The sequence below is a fragment of the Bos indicus x Bos taurus genome, chromosome 1 (assembly GCF_003369695.1).
Source record: "Bos indicus x Bos taurus breed Angus x Brahman F1 hybrid chromosome 1, Bos_hybrid_MaternalHap_v2.0, whole genome shotgun sequence".
Classification (NCBI taxonomy): domain Eukaryota; kingdom Metazoa; phylum Chordata; class Mammalia; order Artiodactyla; family Bovidae; genus Bos; species Bos indicus x Bos taurus.
This window is the reverse complement of record NC_040076.1, coordinates 22,818,089-22,843,456: the sequence shown is the minus strand read 5'-3', so window position 1 is coordinate 22,843,456 and position 25,368 is coordinate 22,818,089. Positions and strand designations below refer to the sequence as shown.

Genomic DNA, 25,368 nt, shown 5'->3' with positions numbered 1-25,368 from the left:
GATGTGAAGAAATTCCAGCAGAACTATTCAAATCCCTAAAGGAGGATGCCATCAAGATTTTGCATTCATTATGTCAACAAGTGTGGATGACCCAGCAGTGGCCACAGGACTGGAAAAGGCCAATCCTCATCCCAATTCCCAAGAAGGATAATACTAAAGAATACGCTAACCATCAGACAATTGCATTCATCTCCCAGGCTAGTAAGGTTATGCTTAAAATCTTGCAAGTTGGCTTCAGCATTATGCAAAACAAGAACTTCCAGATGTCCAAACTGGGTTTAGAAAAGGAAGAGGAACTAGAAATCAAATTGCCAACATTCACTGGATTATAGAGAAAGCAAGGGATGTCAGAAAAACATCTATCTCAGTTTCATTGACTATGCTAACACCTTTGTAGATCATGAAAAACTGTGGAAAACTTTTAGAGAGATGGGAGTACCAGACCATCTTACCTGTCTCCTGAGAAACCTGTATGCAGGTCAAGAAGCAACAGTTAGAACCCTGTATGGAACAACTGATTGGTTCAAAATTGAGAAAAAAGTACAACAAGGCTGTCTGCTGTCACTGTGTTTGTTTAACCTATACCCTGAGCACATCATGAGGAATGCCAGGCTGGATGAGTTACAAGCTGGAATCAAGATAGGTGGGAGAAACATCAACAACCTCAGATATGCAGATGATACCACTCTAATACCAGAAAGTGAAGAGGGACACAACATCTTCTTGATTATGGTGAAGGAGAATGAAAGAGCCAGTTTAAGACTAAATATTAAAAAACCTAAGATCATGGCATTCAGCCCCATTCAATTCAGTTCAGTTCAGTTGCTCAGTCATGTCCGACTCTTTGCAACCCCATGAATCGCAGCACGCTAGGCCTCCCTGTCCACCACCAACTCCCGGAATTCACTCAAACTCACATCCATCAAGTCAGTGATGCCATCTCATCCTCTGTGGTCCCCTTTTCTTCCTGACCCCAATCCCTTCCAGCATCAGAGTCTTTTCCAATGAGTCAACTCTTTGCATGAGGTGGCCAAAGTATTGGAGTTTCAGCTTTAGCATCATTCCTTCCAAAGAACACCCAGGGCTGATCTCCTTTAGAATGGACTGGTTGGATCTCCTTGCAGTCCAAGGGACTCTCAAGAATCTTCTCCAACACCACAGTTCAAAAGCATCAATTCTTCGGTGCTCAGCTTTCTTCACAGTCCAACTCTCACATCCATACATGACCACAGGAAAAACCATAGCCTTGACTAGATGAACCTTTGTTGGCAAAGTAATGTCTCTGCTTTTGAATATGCTCTCTAGGTTGGTCATAACTTTCCTTCCAAGGAGTAAGCATCTTTTAATTTCATGGCTGCAGTCACCATCTGCAGTGATTTTGGAGCCCCAAAAAATAAAGTCTGACACTGTTTCCACATCTATTTCTCATGAAGTGATGGGACCAGATGCCATGATCTTTGTTTTCTGAATGTTGAGCTTTAGGCCAACTTTTTCACTCTCCTCTTTCACTTTCATCAAGAGGCTTTTTAGTTCCTCTTCACTGTCTGCCATAAGGGTGTTGTCATATACATATCTGAGGTTATTGATATTTCTCCCAGCAATTTTGATTCCAGCTTGTGCTTCTTCCAGCCCAGCATTTCTCATTACTTCATGGCAAATAGAAGGGGAAAAGGTGGAAGTAGTGACATAGTTCTTTCTCTTGGACTCCAAAATCACTGCATATGGTGACTGCAGGCACGAAATCAGAAGATGATTGCTTCTTGGCAGGAAAGTGATGACAAACCTAGACAGTGTGTTGAAAAGCAGAGACGTTACTCTGCCAACAAAGGTCCATATAGTCAAGTCTTCCCAGTGGTCATGTACTGTTGTGGAGAGCTGGACCTTAAAGAGGGCAGAACACCAAAAAATTGATGCCTTTGAACTGTGGTGCTAGAGAAGACTCCTGAAGTCTCTTGGACAGCAAGGAGGTCAAACCAGTCAAACTTAAGGGACATCAACCTGAATATTCACTGGAAGGACTGATACTGAAGTCGAAGCTCCAGCATTTTGGTCATCTGTTGCTCACAGATGATTCATTGGAGAAGTCCCTGCTGCTGGAAAAGATCGAGGGCAGAAGGAGAAGAGGGCATCAGATGATGAGCTGGCTGGACGGCATCACTGATGCAATGAACATGAACTAGGGAAAACTCTTCCAGGAGATGGTGAGGGACAGGAAGGGCCAGCCATGCTGCAGTCTGTGGGGTCACAAAGAGTTGGACACAGCTGGGCAACTGAACAACAGCAACAATCATTGTGGTGCTAATGAGTTATGGACAGTATTATGAGATGAATTCCCAGTACCTCAGTATGTGACTTTATTTAGAGACAGGGTCTTTAAAGAAGTTATTAAATTAAAATGAGCTCATTAGAGTAGGCTGTAATCTCATAAGGACACCTGCTGCTGCTAAGTCACTTCAGTCTTGTCCGACTCTGTGCGACCCCATAGACAGCAGCCCACCAGGCTCCTCTGTCCCTGGGATTCTCCAGGCAAGAACACTGGAGTGGATTGCCATTTCCTTCTCCAATGCATGAAAGTGAAAAATGAAAGGGAAGTTGCTCAGTCACGTCCGACTCTTTGTGACCCCATGGACTGCAGCCTACCAGCCTCCTCCGTCCATGGGATTTTCCAGGCAAGAGTACTGGAGTGGGGTGCCATCGCCTTCTCCGCATAAGGACACCAGTCAATTCTAATTTTGTATGAAATCCTGGGTAAGTTAAGTCAGCATTTCTATGGCCTCCATTTCTGTATCAGTGGAGATGAAAAGGCTAATCTCATAGGATTTTTATAGGGGATTAAATGAATTGATATATGAGAATTGATATATGATAATTGATATATACATATATATACACACACATCAATAAATATATATGTATATATACATATAAAGTATTAAACTGTAGCAAGAATACAGTGTTATATGTAAGTGATATTATTAATCCTTAGAAGAAGAGGAAATCAAGACGCACAAAAGAGACACCAAGCACAGAGAAAAGACCATGTTAGGACACAGCAAGGAAGTGACCATCTGCAACTAAAGAGAGAAGTCTCAGAGAAACCATACCTGCCAACACCTTGACCTTGGGCTTCTAGCCTCCAGAACTGTAAGAAAATAAATTGTGTTGTTTAAGCCATCCTATCAGTGATTTGTTAATGAAAGTTCCAGCAAACTAATATAGCAGGAAATCAAAAGCATAGAGACTGTGACTGTAGTTGACAGATTAGTTTAGAAACACATAAAATAAATCTTGGAAGCTTTCAGACACAAGTGAGAGGGAGCTGAGGACCAGGAATTCCTGGACTGAATGGGTAAATGGGAGAATGCCAAGGACATTTAGATTATTACCATTGACTCTTGAGCAACATAGGTTTGAACTGCATGGGTTCCACTTACAAAGGGTTTTTTCTCCCAATATATACTATAGCACTATGTAATCTGTGCTTGGTTGAATCCATGCATGTGGAACCACAGAATGAGAACCAACTATGGGATGTGAGCATTGGTGGATTTTGGTGTTCGTGGTGGGTCCTGGAACCAATCCCCCAAGGATAACTAGGGATGACTGTATTTTGAAAGTGATCATTTATTAATATCACAATTAACATATATTGAACTTTGGAGAAACATGTGAAAGTCACTCAGTCATGTCTGACTCTTTGTGACCCCAAGGACTGTAGCCCACCAGGCTCTATCCATGGGAATTCTCCAGGCAATAATACTTGAGTAGCTTGCCATGCCCTCCTCCAGGGGATCTTCCCAACTCAGGGATCGAATCCAGGTCTCCCGAATTTCAGGCAGATTCTTTACCAACTGATCCACCAGGGAAGCCTGGAGAAACATGAATAGGGATTCAAAGCCACAGACTCAAGAGACTTAGGTTTCAATTTTGGTTTTGTACACAATCCTGGGTAAGTTAGTTAACATTTCTATGTCTCAGTTTATTCATCAGTAGAGACAACAAGGCCAGTCTCAGAAGGTTTCTGTAGGGATTAAATTTGCCCAGTATTAAACTGCACCAAGAATACAGTGATGCATGTGTTAGCTGTTATTATTTTTATTATCATTATGGGAAGACACTAGTTGAAGTGTAGAATCAATATTCACAGAAACTTTTAGGTGCCTGATATATGGTGAGGTAAAAGTTGTTATTCATGATCACACCATTAGTAAGTGAATAAGTGGTAGACCCTGGATCTGACATTAACGATTATGGGCCCATAGATTATTGTGCTCCATGAAACAAAGCCTTTATTTACAAAGCATTATAAAATGCCAAATGGATCACTAAACAGGTATGTTTGTTTGCGGGATTTACATGAATCCAAGGAACTTCTCAAAATTTACACAGCTTTAAAAAATTCATTTATTTCATTACTGCATTCTGAGTGCAGAATGATACTATTTGGACAGTGTGTTGAAGCAATAAGCTTCTTTTTTTCTAAAGACTTTTTTTGTTAATAATAAGTAAAAAAGGGAAACATTCAAAGAGAAACATTTGATCAAGGTAAACAGAAATAAACAGCTTTAAAATATATTCAGAATGCTTTACCATATGCATCTTAAAATATTCTATATTTTGATTCTTAAAAACTTATACAAGAAGAAGAAATATACAAATTTCAGATTGAACAATGCAGTCTAAATGAAATACTAATTGCATTGTTTCCATTTACAAGTTTTTCAATTCACAACAAGCTGTTACATTTGATGGATGAAGGCATTTTATATTTCACGTGGTTTGCATGTGCTTGGAGTGAGAAATAGTTCCTTGCTTTCTTTAAGTACAAAATTATAGATGCATAGTGGTGGTCTGTGAAGGAGAAAAAGAGAGAAAAAATAACTGTTAGTAAAACAGCAAAGTTTATTTTCTTCTCACAAATATTAGAATATCCTATGCCTATAACTGGCTCAGATGGTAAAGAATCTGCCTGCAATGCATTATTGATCCCTGTGTTCGATCCCTGGGTTGAGAAGATCCCCTGGAGGAGGGCAGGGAAAACCACTCCAGTATTCTTACCTAGAGAATCCCCATGGACAGAGGAGCCTGGCAGGCTACAGTCCATAGGATCACAAAGAGTAGGACATGGACTAAGCATAGCACATGCCTAAAACTAACGAGTTCTCTAAAAGCAGGGAGTTGAAAAAAACCTATAGGATCATTTCTGCTCCATCTCATTTGTCTATGTAAAGATGAATAGACATAGTATTTGTGAGAAAGAAAAAATTCTCTGTACTTCAACATCCTCTCTCCTTGCTGCTTCACTGGAATACTTACACTAAATGGGAAATATTTTGGGATACTGAAACAGCTAAAAACTGAACTCAACTCTTAGTGTCTAGGCCACTTCTATCATGATAGCCACCATGGAAGAGTTGGACTGAATTCACAGACAATTCTGCAAAAATGTTTAATCAATTCTCTGTCACCTGCTAAAATGGAAATAATAACATTTAAATCATTCTATGTCTTGGAGAAATTGTGTATTCAGTATTTCAAGATTTCTGAGAATTCAAGTCACAGTAGTGAATCATGTTCAGTATTTTATCTTCTTGTTAATCTCTTGAAACCCTCAAAAAAGTAATCAACTAAAATAAACAAAGATTGGTCGAAGTTGAGGAAAGGAGCTAAAGGAAAAAATGGTAGAAATAAATGGAAATTCCCAGTATCAGCCATACTAATTTAATCAAGGAAAAGGGGACAATTCAACTGCACAGGAGCTGGTCAGTCAGTCAGTTCAGTCGCTTAGTCATGTCCGACTCTTTGTGACCCCATGAACCGCAGCACGCCAGGCTTCCCTGTCCATCACCAACTCCCAGAGTTTACCCAAACTCATGTCCATTGAGTTGGTGATGCCATCTAACCATCTCATCCTCTGTCATCCCTTCTCCTCCTGCCTTCATCTTTCCCAACATCAGGGGATTTTCAAATGAGTCAGCTCTTCACATCAGGTGGCCAAAATATTGGAGTTTCAGCTTCAATTCAGTTCAGTCCTTCCAATGAACACCCAGGACTGATCTCCTTTAGGACAGACTCTTGGATCTCCTTGTAGTCCAAGGGACTCTCAAGAGTCTGCTCCAACACCACAGTTCAAAAGCATCAATTCTTCTGTGCTCAGCTTTCTTTATACTCCAACTCTCACATCCATACATAACTACTGGAAAAACCATAGCCTTGACTAGATGGACCTTTGTTGACAAAGTAATGTCTCTGCTGGTAGCTCACCCTTATTTGACATGTGCACTGCTCTAGATCAAGAGATACATTGCTCCCCATCTTCTTCTAACTTGAGACATGACTAAACACATTTTAAAATATTCAACAATATTGTTAGGTTAAATTCTTCCATTTTAAATCAACTTCCTACATCTGATAATATTTGAAAAGTAATAAAATATGGACACATTTATCTTTAACTATAAAAACTGATACAGAATATTATAATATTTTTCCACTTGAACTAATAAATGCATTTGAAAATTTAATAGTATAGAAGTGTGAAATATCAGTACTTCAATCTTAAAAGATTCTTAGATATTAGCAGAAGTAGCTTTATGGTAAATTGTCAGAGACCAGAATGTAACTGAAAAATCAGACATAATCCTTTCTCCATTATTAAGTGGAAGAATGACTTTAACACTTTCCCTAACAAATGCATATATTTTTATGTCAATTTTTAATTTAGCCTGCTAAATTAAAGACTTTCTTCACTTAGTGAGCCTTCAATGGTCTGGATGTCCCTAATTCACCTCAGTTTTAAGTTGTCAGAGTCAGAAAAGGGTGTCAGACTTATTATCAGGTGAAAATGTATTATTGGTTATAATTATAAATGTATTATTGGTGAAAATGTAACTGTGGATTCAGACTGTGAATTTTAAATCACTGTAACTAGGCTCAAACAAATCTTTACTAAACAAAATAGGAACTATTAAAATCAACACACTTTTGCCAATGAGAAATAAGTTTGTTTACTCCTGTAGCATAAAAACCCATGCTTCAGTATTCGATGAACTCTTGGAAAGCATTTCCTGTCTCCTGCTGGTGTGGAAGTATCTTTCCCGTAAAAAGTTATTGAGACACTTGAAGAAGTGGCAGTCGGTTGGCGAGAGGTCAGGTGCATATAGTGGGTGAGGCGAAACTTGTGTAACCCAGTTCCTTCAGCTTTTGAAGCATTTGTTGTGTGATGTGCGGTCAGGCATTGTCGTGGAGAAGAACTGGCCCTTCCAGTTGACCACTGCTGGCTGCAGGCACTGCCGTTGTCAGTGCTTCTCATCCACTGGCTGAGCAGACTTCTCACATGTAACGCTTTCACTGGGATTCAGAAACCTTTAGTGGGTCAGACAGGCAGCAGACCACCAAACAGACCATTTTTGGTGAAAATTTGGCTTTGGGAAGTGCTTTGGAGCTTCTTCTTGGTCTAAACACTGAGCTGATAGTCACTGGTTGTCATATAAAATCCACTTTTCATTGCATGTCAAAATCTGACTAAGAAATGGTTCATTATTGCATAGAATAAGAGAAGACAGCACTCAAAGGACGATTTTTTTTTTTTTTTTTTTTTATGCTGCAAAAAGCTTTATTGTTTCCATATGGTCCAAGGCTTGAGAGAGGGCTCCAGGGTGTTAAAAAAGCTGCCTAGTAGCTGCAGAGAGGGGCTTCAGGCAGCCCTGATGTTAGGTGGGTTCTTCAATGGCCACTGGTCTCCAGAAGCTCCTAGTCGTGCTTGAGGGTGAGCCTTTCGAAGAGATACTCGCCCAACCCAGCCTGGGGACCAGCCAGCCTGCGGAGGTTGGTCAGGTGGTCACCCATCTTCTTGATAAGTTTCACTTCCTCATCTAGGAAGTGGTTCTCCAGGAAGTCACAGATGTGGGGGTCTCCGCGGGCAGAAGCCAGGCCATGCAGATCCAACAGGGCTTGATTCAGGTTCTTCTCTACGAGAAGGGCGGCCTCCATAGCGTCCTGGGTTTTACCCCACTCATCTTGAGATGGCTTCTGCACGTCCAGGAAGAGGGCGCGGCCGCCACGCTGGTTTTGCAGTTTCAAGAGAGCTCCGCGCCCTCGCGCTTCTCCCTGGTCAATTCGCGAAAAAAGTGACCCACACCCTCCAGGGCCACATCGTCGCGGTCGAAATAGAAGCCCAGAGAGAGGTAGGTGTAGGAGGCCCGCAGTTGCATGTTAACCAGGCGGTTGACGGCGGCCTCCACCTCGGTAGAATAATTCTGACGAATTTGGGAGCTCATGATTGGTTGGTAATAATAAGGAGTTAAAAAATGGTGGCTGGTCCCGGTGTTCGCGGACAGCTGAGTGGCTGACTCCGAAGGTTGCGACTGGAAAAAAGGTTGGAGGGTGGTCGGAGGCTGGAGCAAGGGGCGTCCCTGGGTCTGTTCCGTCCAAGCACTGTTGAAGCAAGAGACAGATCCGCGGGGCCGCCGAGCGCACTTCCAAAGGACGATTTTTTTGATCTTCAGTCAGCTTGAGGCATCCACTTATTGAGCTTTTTCACCATTTCAATTTGCTTCAAAAGCCAAATGACCATAGAACAGTCAACGCTGAGTTCTTCAGCAACTTCTTGTGCCGTTGTAAGTAGATCAGCTTTGATGATGGCTCTCAATTGGTTGTTGTCAACTTCCTATGGTTGGCCACTATACTCCTCCTGTTCAAGGCTCTCATCTCCTTTGCAAAGCTTCTTGAACCACCACTGCACTGTTTGTTCCTTAGCAGTTCGTGGGCCAAACATGTTGTTGATGTTGCTGCTTTCTGACCCATTTTGAACTCAAATCACTCAAATTGCTTTCTAACATAATTTCCCTAGTCTAAAATAAATATAAAATAAACAGGAAGTATTAAGTAATTAGCAAAAATATAAATAAATAAGGTGAGAAATGTGCATTAAAATGATGTATAACATAATTACATTTATTTAAGAATGTATTCCAATATCAAATGGCAAAGTTCAACAATGCAAAACTGCAATTACTTTTGCACCAACCTAATAATAAATTGTATCTGTCATCAAGTAATTGTCCTACTAACATATTTTTAATACAACCTTAAAGCAAGTGTGTTTCATTTATTTCCTACAATAAAATGAAAGCTCACAATCCTATTATGACTGACATATTTTCAATATATTCAATACATATCTTTTATTAAATATTCCACATTTTACAAAGCTTCCACAAGCATTATGGTCAGGCTCATTACAGCTTCCAAAGTTAAATTTTACCAAAATATATTAGGAAAACTAATTTTCTTGTTTTTACATTGTGGAAGCCTATATAGTTCTATTGCCAGGAGACTCTAATATTGAGATCATTAATCCTATGTTATTAATAGCTCCTTATCCCCAGGATAAAAAAAAAAATTTAAACTGTATAATTAGAAAATATATGTGATATATGTTGAAATATTATAGGAATAAGAATATTTAGTGTTTTTTTAAATAAAAAAAGCATTGGATGTTGCATTTCTAAAGCTTTGTTTACCACAAATTAGCAGAAATGAGTACGGTACATTGATAAACTTTAGTAAAAATACAGAAGAAACCCAAGGATTAAAAAATATCTCTAAAATTCAAATATAATTAGTTTTTAATTTTAATCCATATATATTTCATGAAATACAAAAAATATACACATTCTTTATTTCTAAAATATCTCCCATAAGCTTTTGTACAACTTGTCACATTTACGCATCTAGTGTTCTTTTAAATAGTTACTTAGGATAAGGTTCCTAGCACTAACAAAGGTATCTGTTCCTACTTGTAGGTAACTGAGTAAAGAGAATAGAATGATCTTGCCTTTCGGTAGTGGGGATTATTACCCATAAAGTTAGCATGATTCCAGTCCTACCTAAAAAACTTTGAAAGCAGAACCTGAAAGAACCAATCTTCCTAAAAGTAACTAAACAGTATCTTAAGAATAAAAGAAGAATATTTATAAGAATACAAAACTATGGAGGACCTAACATGATAAAATACACAGTGTCTGGCATCTAATCAAGAATGACCAAGCATGCAAAAAAGCAGGAAAATTGACCCATATGAAGGCAACCAATTGAAATCAACCAAGAGCTAGCACAGATGTGAGAATCAGCAAAGACATTATTGTTGTTGATGTTGTTCAGTTGCTAAGTTGTGTCCGACTCTTGGCAACCCCATGGATTGCAGCACACCAGGCTTTCCTGGCTTTCATTATCTCCTGGAGCATGCTTAAACTCATGTCCATTGAAAAAGTGATGCCATCCAACCATCTCATCCTCTGTTGTCCCCTTCTCCTCCTGCCTTCAGTCTTTCCCAGATCAGGATCTTTTCCAGTGAGTCAGGTCTTCCCTTCAGGTGGCCAAAGTATTGGAGCTTCAGCTTCAGCCTCAGTCCTTCCAATGAATATTCAGAGTTGATTTCCTTTAGGATTCACTGGTTGAATCTCCTTGCAGTCCAAGGGACTCGAAAGAGTCTTCTCCAACACCACAGTTCAAAAGCATCAATTTGTCATTGCTCAGCTTTCTTTATGGTCCAACTCTCACATCCATACATGACTACTGCAAAAACCATAGCTTTGACTATATGAACCTTTGTCGATGAAGTAATCTCTCTGCTTTGTAATATGCTGTCTAGGTTTGTCATAGTTTTTCTTCCAAGATGCAAGCGTCTTTTAATTTCATGGCTGCAGTCAACATCTGCAGTGATTTTGGAGCCCAAGAAAATAAAGTCTGTCACTGTTTCTGTTGTTTCCCCTTCTATTTGCCATGAAGTGATAGGACCTGATGCCATGATCTCAAATTTTTGGATGCTGCCTTTTAAGGCAACTTTTTCACTCTCCTTTTTCACTTTCATCAAGAGGCTCTTTAATTCCTCTTTGCTTTCTGCCACAAGGGTGATATCATCTGCATACCTGAGGTTATTGATATTTCCCCCAGCAATCTTGATTCCAGGCGGTGCTACATCCAGCCTGGCATTTTGCATGATGTATTCTGCATATATGTTAAACAAGCAGAGTGACAATACAGCCTTGATATCAGTTCAGTTCAGTCACTCAGTCATGTCCAACTCTTTGTGACCCAATGGACTGCAGCACGCCAGATTTCCCTGTCCATCACCAACTCCCTGAGTTTACTCAACTCATGTCCATTGAGTCAGTGATGCCATCTAACCACCTCATCCTGTGTCATCCCCTTCTCTTCCTGCCTTAAATCTTTCCCAGCATCAGGTCTTTTCCAGTGATTGAGTTTTGCGCATCAGGTGGCCAAAGTATTGGAGTTTCAGCTTCAACATCAGTCCTTCCAATGAAACATTCAGGTCTGATCTCCTTTAGGATTGACTGGTTGGATCTCCTTGCAGTCCAAGGGACTCGAAAGAGTCTTCTCCAACACCACAGTTCAAAAGCATCAATTCTTTGGTGCTCAGCTTTCTTTATAGTCCAACTCTCACATCCATACATGACTACTGGAAAAACCATAGCCTTGACTAGATGGACCTTTGTTGGCAAAGTAATATTTCTGCTTTTTAATATGCTGTCTAGTTTGGTCATAACTTGTCTTCCAATGAGTAAGCGTTTTTTTATTTCATGGCTGCAGTCACCATCTGCAGTGATTTTAGAGCCCAAGAAAATAAAGTCTGCAACTGTTTCCACTGTTTCCCCATCTATTTGCCATGAAGTGATGGGACTGGATGCCATGATCTTAGTTTTCTGAATGTTGAGATTTAAGCCAACTTTTTTTTCACTTTCATCAAGAGGCTTTTTAGTTCCTCTTCACTTTCTGCCATAAGGGTGGTGTCATCTGCATATCTGAGGTTATTGATATTTCTTCCAGCAGTCTTGATTCCAGCTTGTGCTTCCTCCAGCCCAGCATTTCTCACGATCTACTCCGCATATAAGTTAAATAAGCAGGGTGACAATATACAGCCTTGATGTACTCCTTTCCCTATTTGGAACCAGTCTGTTGTTCCATGTCCAGTTCTAACTGTTGCTTCCTGACCTGCATACAGATTTCTCAATACGCAGATCAGTTGGTCTGGCATTCCCATCTCTTTCAGAATTTTCCACAGATTATTGTGATCCACACAAAGGCTTTGGCATAGTCAATAAAGCAGAAATAGATGTTTTTCTGGAACTCTCTTGCTTTTTCGATGATCCAGTGGATGTTGGCAATTTGATCTCTGGTTCCTCTGACTTTTCTAAAACCAGCTTGGACATCTGGAAGTTCACAGTTCATATACTGCTGAAGCCTGGCTTGGAGAATTTTGAGCATTACTTTGCTAGCATGTGAGATGAGTGCAGTAGTTTAAGCATTCTTTGGCATTGCCTTTCTTAGGGCTTGGGATGAAAACTGACCTTTTTGAGTCCTGTGGCCACTGTTGAGTATTCCAAATTTGCTGGCATATTGAGTGAAGCACTTTCACAGTATCATCTTTTAGGATTTGAAATAGCTCAACTGGAATTCCATCCCTTCCACTAGTTTGTTCGTAGTGATGCTTCCTAAGGCCCACTTGACTTCACATTCCAGGATGACTGGAGTCGGAAATGCAGTATTTGGATGCAATCTCAAAAATGACAGAATGATCTCTGTTCGTTTCTGTGGCAAACCATTCAGTACCATGGTAATCCAAGTCTATACCCCGATGAGTAATGCTGAAGGAGCTGAAGTTGAACAGTTCTATCAAGACCTACAAGATCTTCTAGAACTAACACCCAAAAAAGATGTCCTTTACATTACAGGCAACTGGAATGTAAAAGTAAGAAGTCAAGAAACACCTGGAGTAACAGGCAATTTTGGCCTTGGAGTACAGAATGAAGCAGGGCAAAGGCTAATAGAGTTCTGCCAAGAGAATGCACTGGTCATAGCAAACATTCTCTTCCAACAACACAAGACTCTACACATGGACATCACCAGATGGTCAACAGCAAAATCTGATTATATTCTTTTCATCCTTGACATACTCCTTTACCAATTTGGAAGCAGTCTGTTTTTCCAAATCCAGTTCAAACTCTTGCTTTTTGATTTGCATACAGGTTTCACAGAAGGGTAAGGTGGTCTGGTATTCCCATCTCTTTAAGAATTTTCCAGTTTGTTGTGATCTACACAGTCAAAGGCTTTAGCATAGTCAATGAAGCAGAAGTACATGTTTTTCTAGAATTCTCTTGCTTTTTCTATGATCCAACAGATGGCAATTCCCTGGTGGCTCTGATGGTAAAGGTATTGAAAGAGTTACTATAATTGTATTTCATGTGTTCAAATAGGTAAGTAGAGACATGAAACATACTCAAAGATTAAAACAAAACATCCATGGGTGAAAAGTACAATATCTGAGATGAAAAATGCCCTATAATGGTTAAATAGCAGCTTAGACATGGCAGAAGGAAAGAATAATGAACTTGAAGACAAAGCAAGAGAAACATTCAAAATGAAATGCAGGGAGAAAATTAAATTTAAAAATTCACAGAGCATCAGTTAATAGTGGGACACCTTCAAATAACCTAATAAATTCGAAATTAGAGTCCTCAAAGAGATACTAGAGAGTAGGGACACAGCAAGAGATATTTCAAAATAAGTGAAAAGGTTAGATAAAATCTGATGAAATCTACAAACCCATGGATCCAAAAAAAGTCAACAAACACTAATCACAAGAGGTATGTAAAAAATTTCAAAAAGTCACATAAAATTAAACTGTTTAAAATCTGTGATAAGGAGAAAATCTTAAAACCAGTCACAGAAAAGAGTTTTAGTTTGTTCATAGCAACAAAGGAAGGATAGTAATAAATTTCTCATTAAACTCAATGCATGGTTTAGGACAGCACAGTAACATCCCTAAAGTACTGAAAGTAAAAGAACAACTGTCAAACTAGAATTCTATACCCAGAGAAATTCTCTTTAAAAATAAAGACATCATAAAAATGAACAAAAGTTGAAAGCACTCACAACTGTCAGATCTTACAAAAAAATCTTAAAGGAGCTCCTTTTGTCTTAAGGTAAATTGTACCAAATGAAAATATGCATCTAATAAGGGTTAGAAGTACACCAGAAACGGTAAATGTATGGGGAAAATATGTAAGACTTTCTAATTATTCATGTATTTTAATAGAAATATCTCTTTAAAGAAAAGTGATGCACTTTATAGAGATTTTAGCACATGTATAATTAAAATACATGCCAAGAACAGCACAAGAGAGAAATGGAAGTATACTACTGTAAGGTCCTCATGTTATATGTGAAGTGGTAAAATTCACTTGAGGTAGACTGTGATTGCAGGCTTCTCTGGTGGCTCAGACGGTAAAGCATCTGCCTGCAATGAGGGAGACCCGGGTTCCATCACTGGGTCAGGAAGATCCCCTGGAGAAGGAAATGGCACCCCACTCCAGTACTCTTGCCTGGAAAATCCCATGGACAGAAGAGCCTGGTAGGTTACAGTCCATGGGGTCGCAAAGAGTTGGACATGACTGAGCGACTTCACTTTCACTTTAAGACTGTGATAAAATGAAGATTATAATATAACTCCATAGAAACAACTAATAATCAACTTCCGTTGATAAAGAAGCTTAAATGGAATCATAAGCAGGCATGCTAAGTTGCTTCTGTCATGTCTGACTCTGAGTAACCCTGTGGACTATAGTCTGCCAGGCTCCTCTGTCCTTGGGATTCTCCAGGCAAGAATATTATAGTGGGTTGCCATGTCCTCCTCTGGATGGAATCATAGATTCCTCAATTTATCCAAAAGGCAGACAATGAGAAAATGGGAACAAAGAAAAGATGGGACAAACAGAAAATAAAATAGCAAGATGGCAGATTTAAACCCAACTGGAGAAGGCAATGGCACCCCACTCCAGTACTCTTGCCTGGAAAATCCCATGGATGGAGGAGCCTGGTAGGCTGCACTCCATGGGGTGGCTAAGAGTCGGACACGACTGAGCAACTTGACTTTTACTTTTCATTTTCATGCACTGGAGAAGGAAATGGCAACCCACTCCAGTGTTCTTGCCTGGAGAATCCCAGAGACGGGGGAGCCTGGTGGGCTGCCATCTCTGGAGTCGCACAGAGTCGGACATGACTGAAGCGACTTAGCAGCAGCAGCAGCAATACCTACAATTACATTAAATTTAAAGATGCAGATACCCTCAATTAAATGGCAGAAGTCATCAATATCATTTGTCGTTTGAGAAATACAAGTTAAAAGCATAGTGAACAGAAGTGTTTTTGTTTTCTACACAAGTATTAGAATAGCAAAAACAACAACAAAAAACTGGTGAAGTTGCAGTTTTGGGTGTAAGAGAGCAATGGAACTCTGGTAAGTGCCAGTGGGGATGCAAAATGTACAGTTATTTTGGAAAACAGCCTGGCAGTTGCTTATAAGGTTAAACATACACTCACAATGAAAGTGAAAAGTGAATATGTTAGTCGCTCCATCATGTCTGGCTCTTTGTTACCTCATGGACTGTAGCCCACCAGGCTTCTTTTCCATGGAATTCTCCAGGTAAGAATACTGGAGTGGGTAGCCATTCCCTTCTCCAGGAGATCTTCCCAACCCGAGGATCAAACCTGGGTCTCCTGCATTGCTGGCAGATTCTTACCATCTGAGCCACCAGGGAAGCCCTGACATTCACAATATGACCTTACAATCTCTAGGAACTTAAGATAAATGAAAACTTAGGTTCACATAAAAAGCTGTAGGTAAATATTTATTTTGGCTTTATCCTGGACAGATATAAAAAATTATGAACAAATTATATTTTTGCTCCAACTAGGATAAAGGATGGAGAAGGCAATGGCACCCCACTCCAGTACTCTTGCCTGGAAAATCCCATGGGCGGAGGAGCCTGGTAGGCTGCCGTCCATGGGGTCGCTAAGAGTCGAACACGACTGAGCGACTTCACTTTGACTTTTCCCTTTCATGCATTGGAGAAGGAAATGGCAACCCACTCCAGTGTTCTTGCCTGGAGAATCCCAGGGACGGGGGAGCCTGGTGGGCTGCCGTCTATGGGGTAGCACAGAGTCGAACACGACTGAAGTGACTTAGCAGCAGCAGGATAAAGGAACTGTGGTATATACATACAATGAAATACTATGTATCAATAACATTCCATTGATATAAGCAACAACATGGGTGAGTTTTAAATGTCTAAAGGTAAGTGAAATAAGTGATATTTAAAAGGCAATATACCATATGATTCCATTTATATAAAGTTCTGGAAAAGGCAAATCTAGGTGCAGAGGTTGCCAGAGAGTACGTATGGGTGGTTGGAAATAAAGGGACAGCACAAGGCAGTTTTTGTGATTGATGGAGATGTTCTGTATATTAATTGTGGTGGTGGTTACATGACTCTATGTGCTTACTGACACTCATAGAACTATATGCCAAAAAAAGTACATTTTACTTATTAAGGAAACATTTTTAAAGTAGATTTAATTCAACTTTTCTCAAGAAGTCACCCAGGTACCTCCACTACAAATATTCCTCTCAGTCCCTACGTTTGAATGGCTAGTCTACTGGAAATGCTCAGAAGAACTATATTGTTTGTGTAGTCTCCATCATTGTTTGTTACAGACAGCTAATTATTGACTGAGTTAGATACACAGTTTATTCTGGACCATAAGGCATCACATTTTTATCACTCACACTCCCAATAGTTTGGCAGTGCTAATTCTCATTAATTGCACATTATCTGTATGGACAGATCTAAACAGGAAAAGCAACTAAATGGTTACTGCAATTATCTAGGTAATTAAACTTAAAGCATGAATTTCATTCAAGCATCTGTTAGCATCCACAGCCAACAGGGAATGTTAAGAGTTCTGTTAACCACCCACAAAATGTATTTTAGTTTTTTCCCTGAGTACAAGTAACTGCATCTAAATTTTATAAATTTAACAAATTTTCATAGTCTATCTATTTAGATAGATTTTACATAAAAATTCTGCTTAGATTTTACATAAAAATTAAAATGACACACATGCTTATTTTTTTCCTCTGTGGCATATCCTAATGACTTTCTGTTTAGAATTTACATAAAACTTAAAACGACACTATTTAGAGTGTGGATTTTAGATTTTACATAAAAATTAAAATTATTTATATTTTACATAAAAATTAAATTTTTATGTAAAAAAATAGATTAGATCTTTCCATAAAAATTAAAATGACACATATGCTTATTTTTTCCTCTATGGCATATCCTAATGACTTTACCCTATTTCTACTTAACCAGCAATGGAGTTGTATCTAACACTTGTCTATGTAAAACACGATTAAGAAGACAGTGAATCAAATAATTAAATTCATGATTCCACTGTAGCATGTGTGATTATATGTAAACATGACAAAATATTAACGGTGTTATCTCTTAGTTACAGGACTACATGTGAATTAATTTCCCAAATGTCCCACAATGAGAATAACTGACTATATTAATTAGTGAAAAACTTTATTCCTATAAAAATAGCAGCAACTAAAAATAAAGGAAACAACAAATGAATAAAACCAAGAAAAGTCTGGCTTCCTGTCATGACGAAGGCAATTCTCAGCTAAGAGACCTTAGACATGTTATTTTAAACCTCTGAGTTTCTCTTTCTTTACTAACAAAACAAAGAAAATACTTAACTCATAGAGTTGTTGCAAAGATTGTAAAAATAGCATTTGAGATGTAGTAGATGCTAAATAAATTTAAAGAAGACTGAACGCTGAAGAATTAATGCTTTGAACTATGGTGTTGGAGAAGACTCTTGAGAGTCTGTGGACTGCAAGGAGATCCAATCAGTCCATCCTAAAGGAAATCAACTCTGAATATTCATTAGAAGGACTGATGCTGAAGCTGAAGCTCCCATTCTTTGGCCACCTGAAGGGAAGAGCTGACTCACTGACCCTGATGCTGGGAAAGACTGAAGGCTGGAGGAGAAGGGGACAACAGAGGCAAGATGGTTGGATGGCATCACTGACTCAATGGACATGAGTTTGAGCAAGCTCTGGGAGATGATGAAAGACAGGGAAGCCTGGCATGCTGCAGTCCATGGGGTCACAAGGACTGAGAGACTGAACAACAACCAAAAATAAATTTAACCACTATTATTCTTATAAGAATTTCTTATAAACTTCTTATAAGAAGTTCACTAATAGTAAAACAAGCCAAACTTCTCTGGTATTCCCTTTAATGCCTAAATCTTGAATTAAGTCATCAATCCTTTACATACAATAATTTTTCCTTAAATCATATACATCATCCAAAAAATACACCTTGGTGAAAAAAATTAAAAATCTTCCTTAGTTCAGTTCAGTTGCTCAGTCATGTCCGACTCTTTTCGACTCCATGGACTGCAGCACACCAGGCATCCCTGTCCATCACCAACTCCCGGAGCTTGCTGAAAGTCATGTCCATCAAGTTGGTGATGCCATCCAACCATCTTGTCCTCTGTTGTCTCCTTCTCCCCCTGAATTCAGTCTTTCCCAGCATCAGGGTCTCCAAGGACTCAGTTTTTCGCATCAGGTGGCCAAAATATTGGAGTTTCAGCTTCAGCATCAGTCCTTCCAATGAATATTCAGGACTAATTTCCTTTAGGATTGACTGATTTGATCTCCTTGCAGTTCAAGGGACTGTCAAGTGTCTTGTCCAACACTTTTTAAAATATTCATTCCCTAAAAGAGAAGCTTGAATTGAATTTAGGGCAAATAACTCACAAGATAAATTCCATTTTATCAGCTAAATTTGCAACCAATGCAGATTTCTTTTTCTGAAGTTCTTAACTCTGCTCAGAGTCTTCCTATATCCCCAACAACTCTGATGGATGAGGATTATTCTGATCACTAAATTAAAAGAGTGAGAAGTGTGGTAGAAGTGAATATAGTGTTTGGATAAGAAGTTTACAAATTAGCAATGAATGAAACTTTTACAAGAAGGTAGAGGTGTTTATCGGAGAAGGCAATGGCACCCCACTCCAGTACTCTTGCCTGGAAAATCCCATGGACAGAGGAGCCTGGTGCTGCAGTCCCTGGGGTCCCTGGGAGTCGAACACGATTGAGCGGCTTAGCTTTCCCTTTTCACTTTCATCGTTGGAGAAGGAAATGGCACACTCCAATGTTCTTGCCTGGAGAATCCCAGGGACAGGGGAGCCTGGTGGGCTGCCGTTTATGGGGTCGCACAGAGTCAGACACGACTGAAGTGACTTAGCAGAGGTGTTTATGAGGTTGCAGAATGAGACATAGCTTCACAGAATTTGGGGGAACAAAGCATTTTATTGATGAATTATTTTGGCAAAACAGACCAATATTTTTCATATAATTATTGACTTGTCCAGTCTGTTGCTTGAAAAATATGTGTATAGATAAAATGAGTATAAGAAAAGTTAAATTGGGGACCAACAAGATAAGGGAATAAAAATGAAAAGAAAGGACTGCTATAAATTGAGCATCTGTGCATGAATGCTAAGTCACTTCAGTTGTGTCCGACTCTTTGCAACCCTATGGATGTAGCCCACAGGGCTCCTCTGTCCACGGGATTCTCCAGGCAAGAATACTGAATTCCCCATGCCTTCTTACAGGGCTCTTCCCAACCCAGGGATCGAACCTGCATCTCTCCTGCATTGCCAGGCGGATTCTTTACCACTAGCACCACCCGGGAAGCCCCTAGTCGAGCATCTGCTAGGAGTCAAATATATATTTTACAAATGACACTGAAAAGCTATGGAACATATTACAAGGCAAAAATATAAAGAAAAGCAACTATTTTATGAATTAGGATTGATTGTAAAATACATTTATATTTAGTTACTATTTTATTTATATATTTATATAATGTACTTTTAATCAAATTTTGTTAAGATGTGTATTGATTACTTGGTATTTATATAATTGCATCTTACAGCATTGCATTCTTAGTTGCTCAGTTGTGTCTGACTCTTTGCTACCCTTTGGATTATAGCCCACTAGGCTCCTCTGTCCATGGGATTTTTCAAGCAAGAATACTGCAGTGGGTTGCCATTCCCTCTTCCAGGGGATCTTCCTGACTCAGGGACTGAACCTGTGTCACCCAGGTTTCCTATACTGCAAGTGGATTCTTTACCTACTGAGCCATTGGGTAAGCATAGTTATTGAAAATATATGTGCTGTAGTTTTTAGAATTTTAACCTGAAACTTCCTGCTTACATTGTCCAATTATACAATTATCAGGTAAAATTATGTGATAATTTTAGACAATTTAAAAAGATAATCACTTATCCTAATTATCAAACTTTTTCAAAAATCGTACACAACTGCAACAAAACTTTAATCTAAAACAATTTTAGACGTAGAAAATAATATCTTGTCCCTTAATATGGTAATTAAAATACTGGATTTCTAAAAACATTTAGGTATAATAACCTTCATGTTCAATACTCTAACGGTATGTAAAAAAACTCATATCCAGTCATCCTGCTGCTGCTGCTGCTAAGTCGCATCAGTCATGTCTGACTCTGTGCGACCCCATAGACAGCAGCCCACCAGGCTCCCCCATCCCTGGGATTCTCCAGGCAAGAACACTGGAGCAGGTTGCCATTGCCTTCTCCCAGCCATCCTAAAACTCATATATGAGGCACAGCTTACGTTGCATATATAAACAGAAATACACAGTGACTGTTCACACTGTTGACATTGTTTAGAGTTCTTAATCTGTATCACCTGTCAACATTACACTGACCTAGAACATCATTTGAGGATCCAGAAGAAAATGGGGTGTGGATAGTGAAGACGGTGGACAAGTCTCAGAATGAATGAACAAACTTTGTTAAAAATGTTAAATAGTTTTGCCAAAATTGCTTCCTTTAAACACCCTTCAGAATTCTAGAGTTTCAATTCCCACATTCTCCCAGGGTACCTTGGACTTTTAATTGGGAAGTTTAAAAGACAAAATGAAGTATTAATGACTTCAGCACAAATAGCATAACTGTGAATTGGTTTTCTGAGGTTACTCTCTAAAGACAGTTTTTGGATCTTCTTAGCCAAATACTGAACCTCATTAAATCTAAGCTTCATTTATAATGTTTTCAATATTATAAATTCAATATTTTTATATTTTTCAAAAGAACCTTGAAAATATTTAATGAAACCAATACTGAATTAACAAGAGAAGTTATCCTAAAGTAAGTAAAACATAGACACCAAAGCTACAAAATTAAGAGATTTAAATGTTTAATTAATTTGAAAAAAGAAAAATGTCTAAATTTGTATATAAACCCTCTATGTCACTGGAGTAAATTATTTGAGGACTTACTTCAATGTTTATTCTTACCTGTCTTATCAGTCAAAATATTAAATTATAGCCATGCAGGAACATAAACATACCTATTTAAGAAACCTAACCCCCAACTGTTTGAAGTACCCAGATCTTAAATGATCTTAATTTGCATTCTCTAGCTTAACTATTCATTTATTGCTTTCATTCACAAGTTAACTGTGTCAGCCAGTCAAAATAATGGTTTATAGTAAAATCAATATTTAACTTTAGTAGGATATATTGGGCTTCCCCGGTGGCTCAGATGATAAAGAACCTGCCTGCAATACAGGAGACCTCAATTTGATCCCTGGGTTGGGAAGATCCCTGGAGAAAGGAATGGTAACCCACTACAGTATTCTTGCCTGGAAAATCCAATGGACAGAGGAGCCTGGTGGGCTATAGTCCATGAGGTTGCAGAGTCAGACACGGCTAAGTGACTAACACACACACAGGATATATTACAAGGAGGACAATCTATGTTTAATTAATGTTTTGCCTGATATCAAAATATTTTCAGTCTCTCTGTAGTGGCCTGTGATTTTTGTCACCAATCATCTATCCCTTTCATGTAATAATACCCTCATCTTTCTTTACTCTACCTTCAGTCTATAAACTTTGGATAAATTTGATCCCATCTTGTCTCAAAGTTAAGCATAAACCAATGAAGGAACTTATTTCCCTGGACAATCAGAAGAATCGAATTCCCTGAACACAGTGTGAGGTTCAGAGATATGAATTTGCCCAATGAAAAATAGTGAGATGCAGTGGGATCTTTAAACTTTATTTCTTTTCCTGTGGGAGTTGAACTTGGAATCAAGTAGGTATGGGCAACTGACTTAATACCATGAAGACTGAGAATGAAGCAATGTTAATGCCTGAGCCAAGAGATACCACACAAAAATCCTTCATGCTTTGAATGCAGCCAAGCCAGAAGCCACATCTTCCATGGAATTTCAATTACAACTGGCTACATAACCCGCTGGGCTTCCCAGGTAGCCCCAATGATAAAGAACTCATCTGCCAATGCAGGAGACAAAAGAGATGCAGGTTTGATCCGTGGGTCAGGAAGATTCCCTGGAGAAGAAAACGGCAACACACTCCAGTGTTCTTGCCTAGAGAATCCCATGAACAGAGGAGCCTAGCTGGCTACAGTCCACTGGGTCACAGAATCAGACATGACTGAAGCAACTTAGCATGCACATATCTCCTTTATCTTTAGGAATTTATGCTTGGATTTTCTGTCTTTTGTAAGTTTTTTCTTTTTTTGAACCCTCATCTCCTGCAGTGGAAGTGCAGTCTTTTTAAAAAAAAAAAAAAAATCGTATTTACTAATGTCTGTGCTGGGTCTTTGTTGCTGCACATGATTTTCTCTGGTTGTGGCGAACAAGGGCTACTCTCTAGTTGCCCTATGCAGGCTTTTCATTGCAGTGGCATCTCTTGTTGCAGAGCATGGATTCTAGGGCTTCAGTAGTTGCATGGGCTCAGTAGTTGTGGCTCCTAAGCTCTAGGGCACAGGCTCAGTATTTGTGGCATACAGACTTAGTTGCTCCAGGCATATGGAATCCCATGGGATCAGGGATCAGGGATTGAACCTATGTCTCCTGCACTGGTAGGCAGATTCTTTACTACCAAGCTACCAGGAAAGCCCTGTAAGAGGTTTTTGTTTGCTTGTTTTTGCCTGCTGTAAACCTTGTGACTATTATAAACACTATTGTGCACTTAAAACTTTGCCAAGAAAGTAGATCTCACTTTAAGTTTTCTTACCACGATGACAACAGTGAATAAGTTAGTTAGACAAAGCGGGCAGAGGGAGGGAGCTGGCCTCTTGCTTTACCTTTGAAGAGTGGGAGATCCTTAATGATCAAGTTATTTGGTGAAATCTGTACAGTGGGGGTGTATTGATACCATTTAAGTGCCAGAAACAGAGCATGTAAAATTACAACAACCACACTTCTTTATTTATATTTACCATCCTGAGGCTCAGAGAGGTATTAATGGAGGAGACCAGGGGAATATGATGGTGCAATAAACTTGACCTCTCTAGGATCTATTTTTTGAGCACTACAAATATAGTTCCTACTCTTATATTTAGTATAGACTTTACATAGTTAAAATAATAGATATAGAGATCAGTTGAAGGTTAAAAATCTTGCAGCTCTAGTCCTTTATATATGACTGCCCTCCCCGCCACCAAAGTTTCTTTCTGTCTCTGATATACTTGTCGGGCAATGGTGTTGCTAATATTCCTAACTGATGATGCCCATATATTTGATATTTTTGTAAGTATTTTAGTCAATGGCAAAAGTAAAATTACCCTTTGACTTTTTTCCATTACAATAACTTATCACTCATTAACTTTTGAATGACTAAATATTCTCATGCCAAAAGCTTACAAAATAATTTATAAATTATTTCAAAGAATTTTCCAGCCCCTCTCTGTGAATATATACCTCATCTAAATGAATATTCTTACCACTTACCATTTTTATCATTTTTATTCTCCAAAATTTCGTATTTTCTATGTTCAACATTCACAAAAAGGTAATTGGGAAATCAAGTATATAAATACAGGAACATAAAGAGAAATAAAGATAAAGTGTTGCAGTCAACAAAGGAAGAGACACTTTTAGCAATCCAGAACTCTATTGAAATAACTGTTAAAATTCTAAGGCAGACATTTATTTAACTTTTTTCATGTTTACTGTATCTCATGAAGTAATTATATATCTTTTTTCTCTGCTTGGGTAATGTGATTCCAAAATAAATCTCATTTAAGCCAAAAAATTTTATATATCTTTTAGATTGTCTACTGTTTTTATAAATATAATCTAAAATATACAATAAACATTTGAGTACATGAATTTTTAAACCACTCCTTAGCAAAGGAATATTTTCAAGTTAAAAGATAACATTGGAATTAGAATTTAGTTTTCTTACCTTTCTGGATATGTAAGTGATTTTAGCTTGAGAAGCTGAATAGTGTATTTGCACGTGGAACATTGTTGATTTGAGCTTTGAAAATATGACAAACCGATGCTTGAAATATTTGCAACATCATTTAAAAATTGACCAAGAATCTTGAATTCTTGAAGTTTGTAAAATATTTTGTGCCTCCTAAATATAAAATTTGATATCTCATCATATTAGTAATTTGACATGTAATACAACTTTAAAATCAATATAACCGTATCAACGTTAGGTAGAAATATCAATCTTACAGTGAAAAGGCCAAACAATAAAATATGTGACATTTATTAAAATAGTATAAACTAATTAAAAACAAGATAAAGTAAAAAGATATGTAACTCCCACACTCAAATATTTGGGGAAAATATTTTGGAGAAAAATTGGGACATCTTGTCTTTCCACCTCAGTGTCTAGATTCTACACTTGTCTAAGATTAGAGAATCCATATTTTGCTACTTTTTATAAGCCCCTGAACAGCTATCACCATTCTGTGAATAGACTGCCCACAAATAATAATCCTTTCCTGTTCTGTGCCACTTTATCATATCATGGGTCTGCCTGCCTCTAAAGGAAAGAAAAAGGGAGGAGGAGGAAAAATAAGAAGAAAGAGGAGAAGGAAAGAAAGGGAAGGAGGAGGGGAGAGAAGATGGGTGGGAGATGAAGGAAGAAGGAAGGAATGAAGGAAGAAGAGAAGAGAAGGAAAAGGAGGGGGAGGGAAGGGAAAGGAAAAGTAGAGGACAAGAAATTTTTTAAAAAATGTGTTAAATAATTTCTTTGTTTGAGGCACCTGTCACACACAGAATGGCTGAAAAGCAACCTGCGGCACACCCAGCACTTGTGCCATCTTATATTTGGCCTGTTCCCTTCTCCTTTGGATTCTCCAAAGCATCTAGACCCCAAAGAGGTTGTTATCACTCCCCTCAAAACCCATCCCTGTCAGAGTGACTACCTCCTCTTTCACAGAACATAATGTCATTGGTCACATCTCTAACTTCTGTCCAAGAACTTATCTAGATTTCTCAGAGATACTTCAAAGTCAGCGTATCCAGATGGAAACGTTGTTGTCTTCCCCACAAAACTCATATCTACTCCATTCATTCCAAATACCGACTGTTTGCTCCTGATCACC

General features: G+C 38.7%; 1 protein-coding gene and 1 pseudogene across 2 annotated transcripts in view; both read right to left on the bottom strand.

Annotated features, from left to right (window-relative positions):
- Positions 1 to 4,637: 4,637 nt before the first annotated feature.
- The window catches only part of LIPI (lipase I), an 80,418-nt gene continuing 59,687 nt past the window's right edge, over positions 4,638 to 25,368 (bottom strand). Inside the window, exons 9-10 of the mRNA XM_027548897.1 lie at positions 24,210 to 24,386; positions 4,638 to 4,851 (exon numbers count right to left, since the gene is read on the bottom strand). Coding sequence (XP_027404698.1) covers positions 4,764 to 4,851; positions 24,210 to 24,386 — 265 coding nt within the window. The 3' untranslated portion in view covers positions 4,638 to 4,763. The remainder of the gene's footprint in view (positions 4,852 to 24,209; positions 24,387 to 25,368) is intronic.
- Positions 7,580 to 8,294, bottom strand: LOC113896573 (annotated as a pseudogene). The gene has a single exon (XR_003512058.1). The product of XR_003512058.1 is annotated as a ferritin light chain pseudogene (transcript).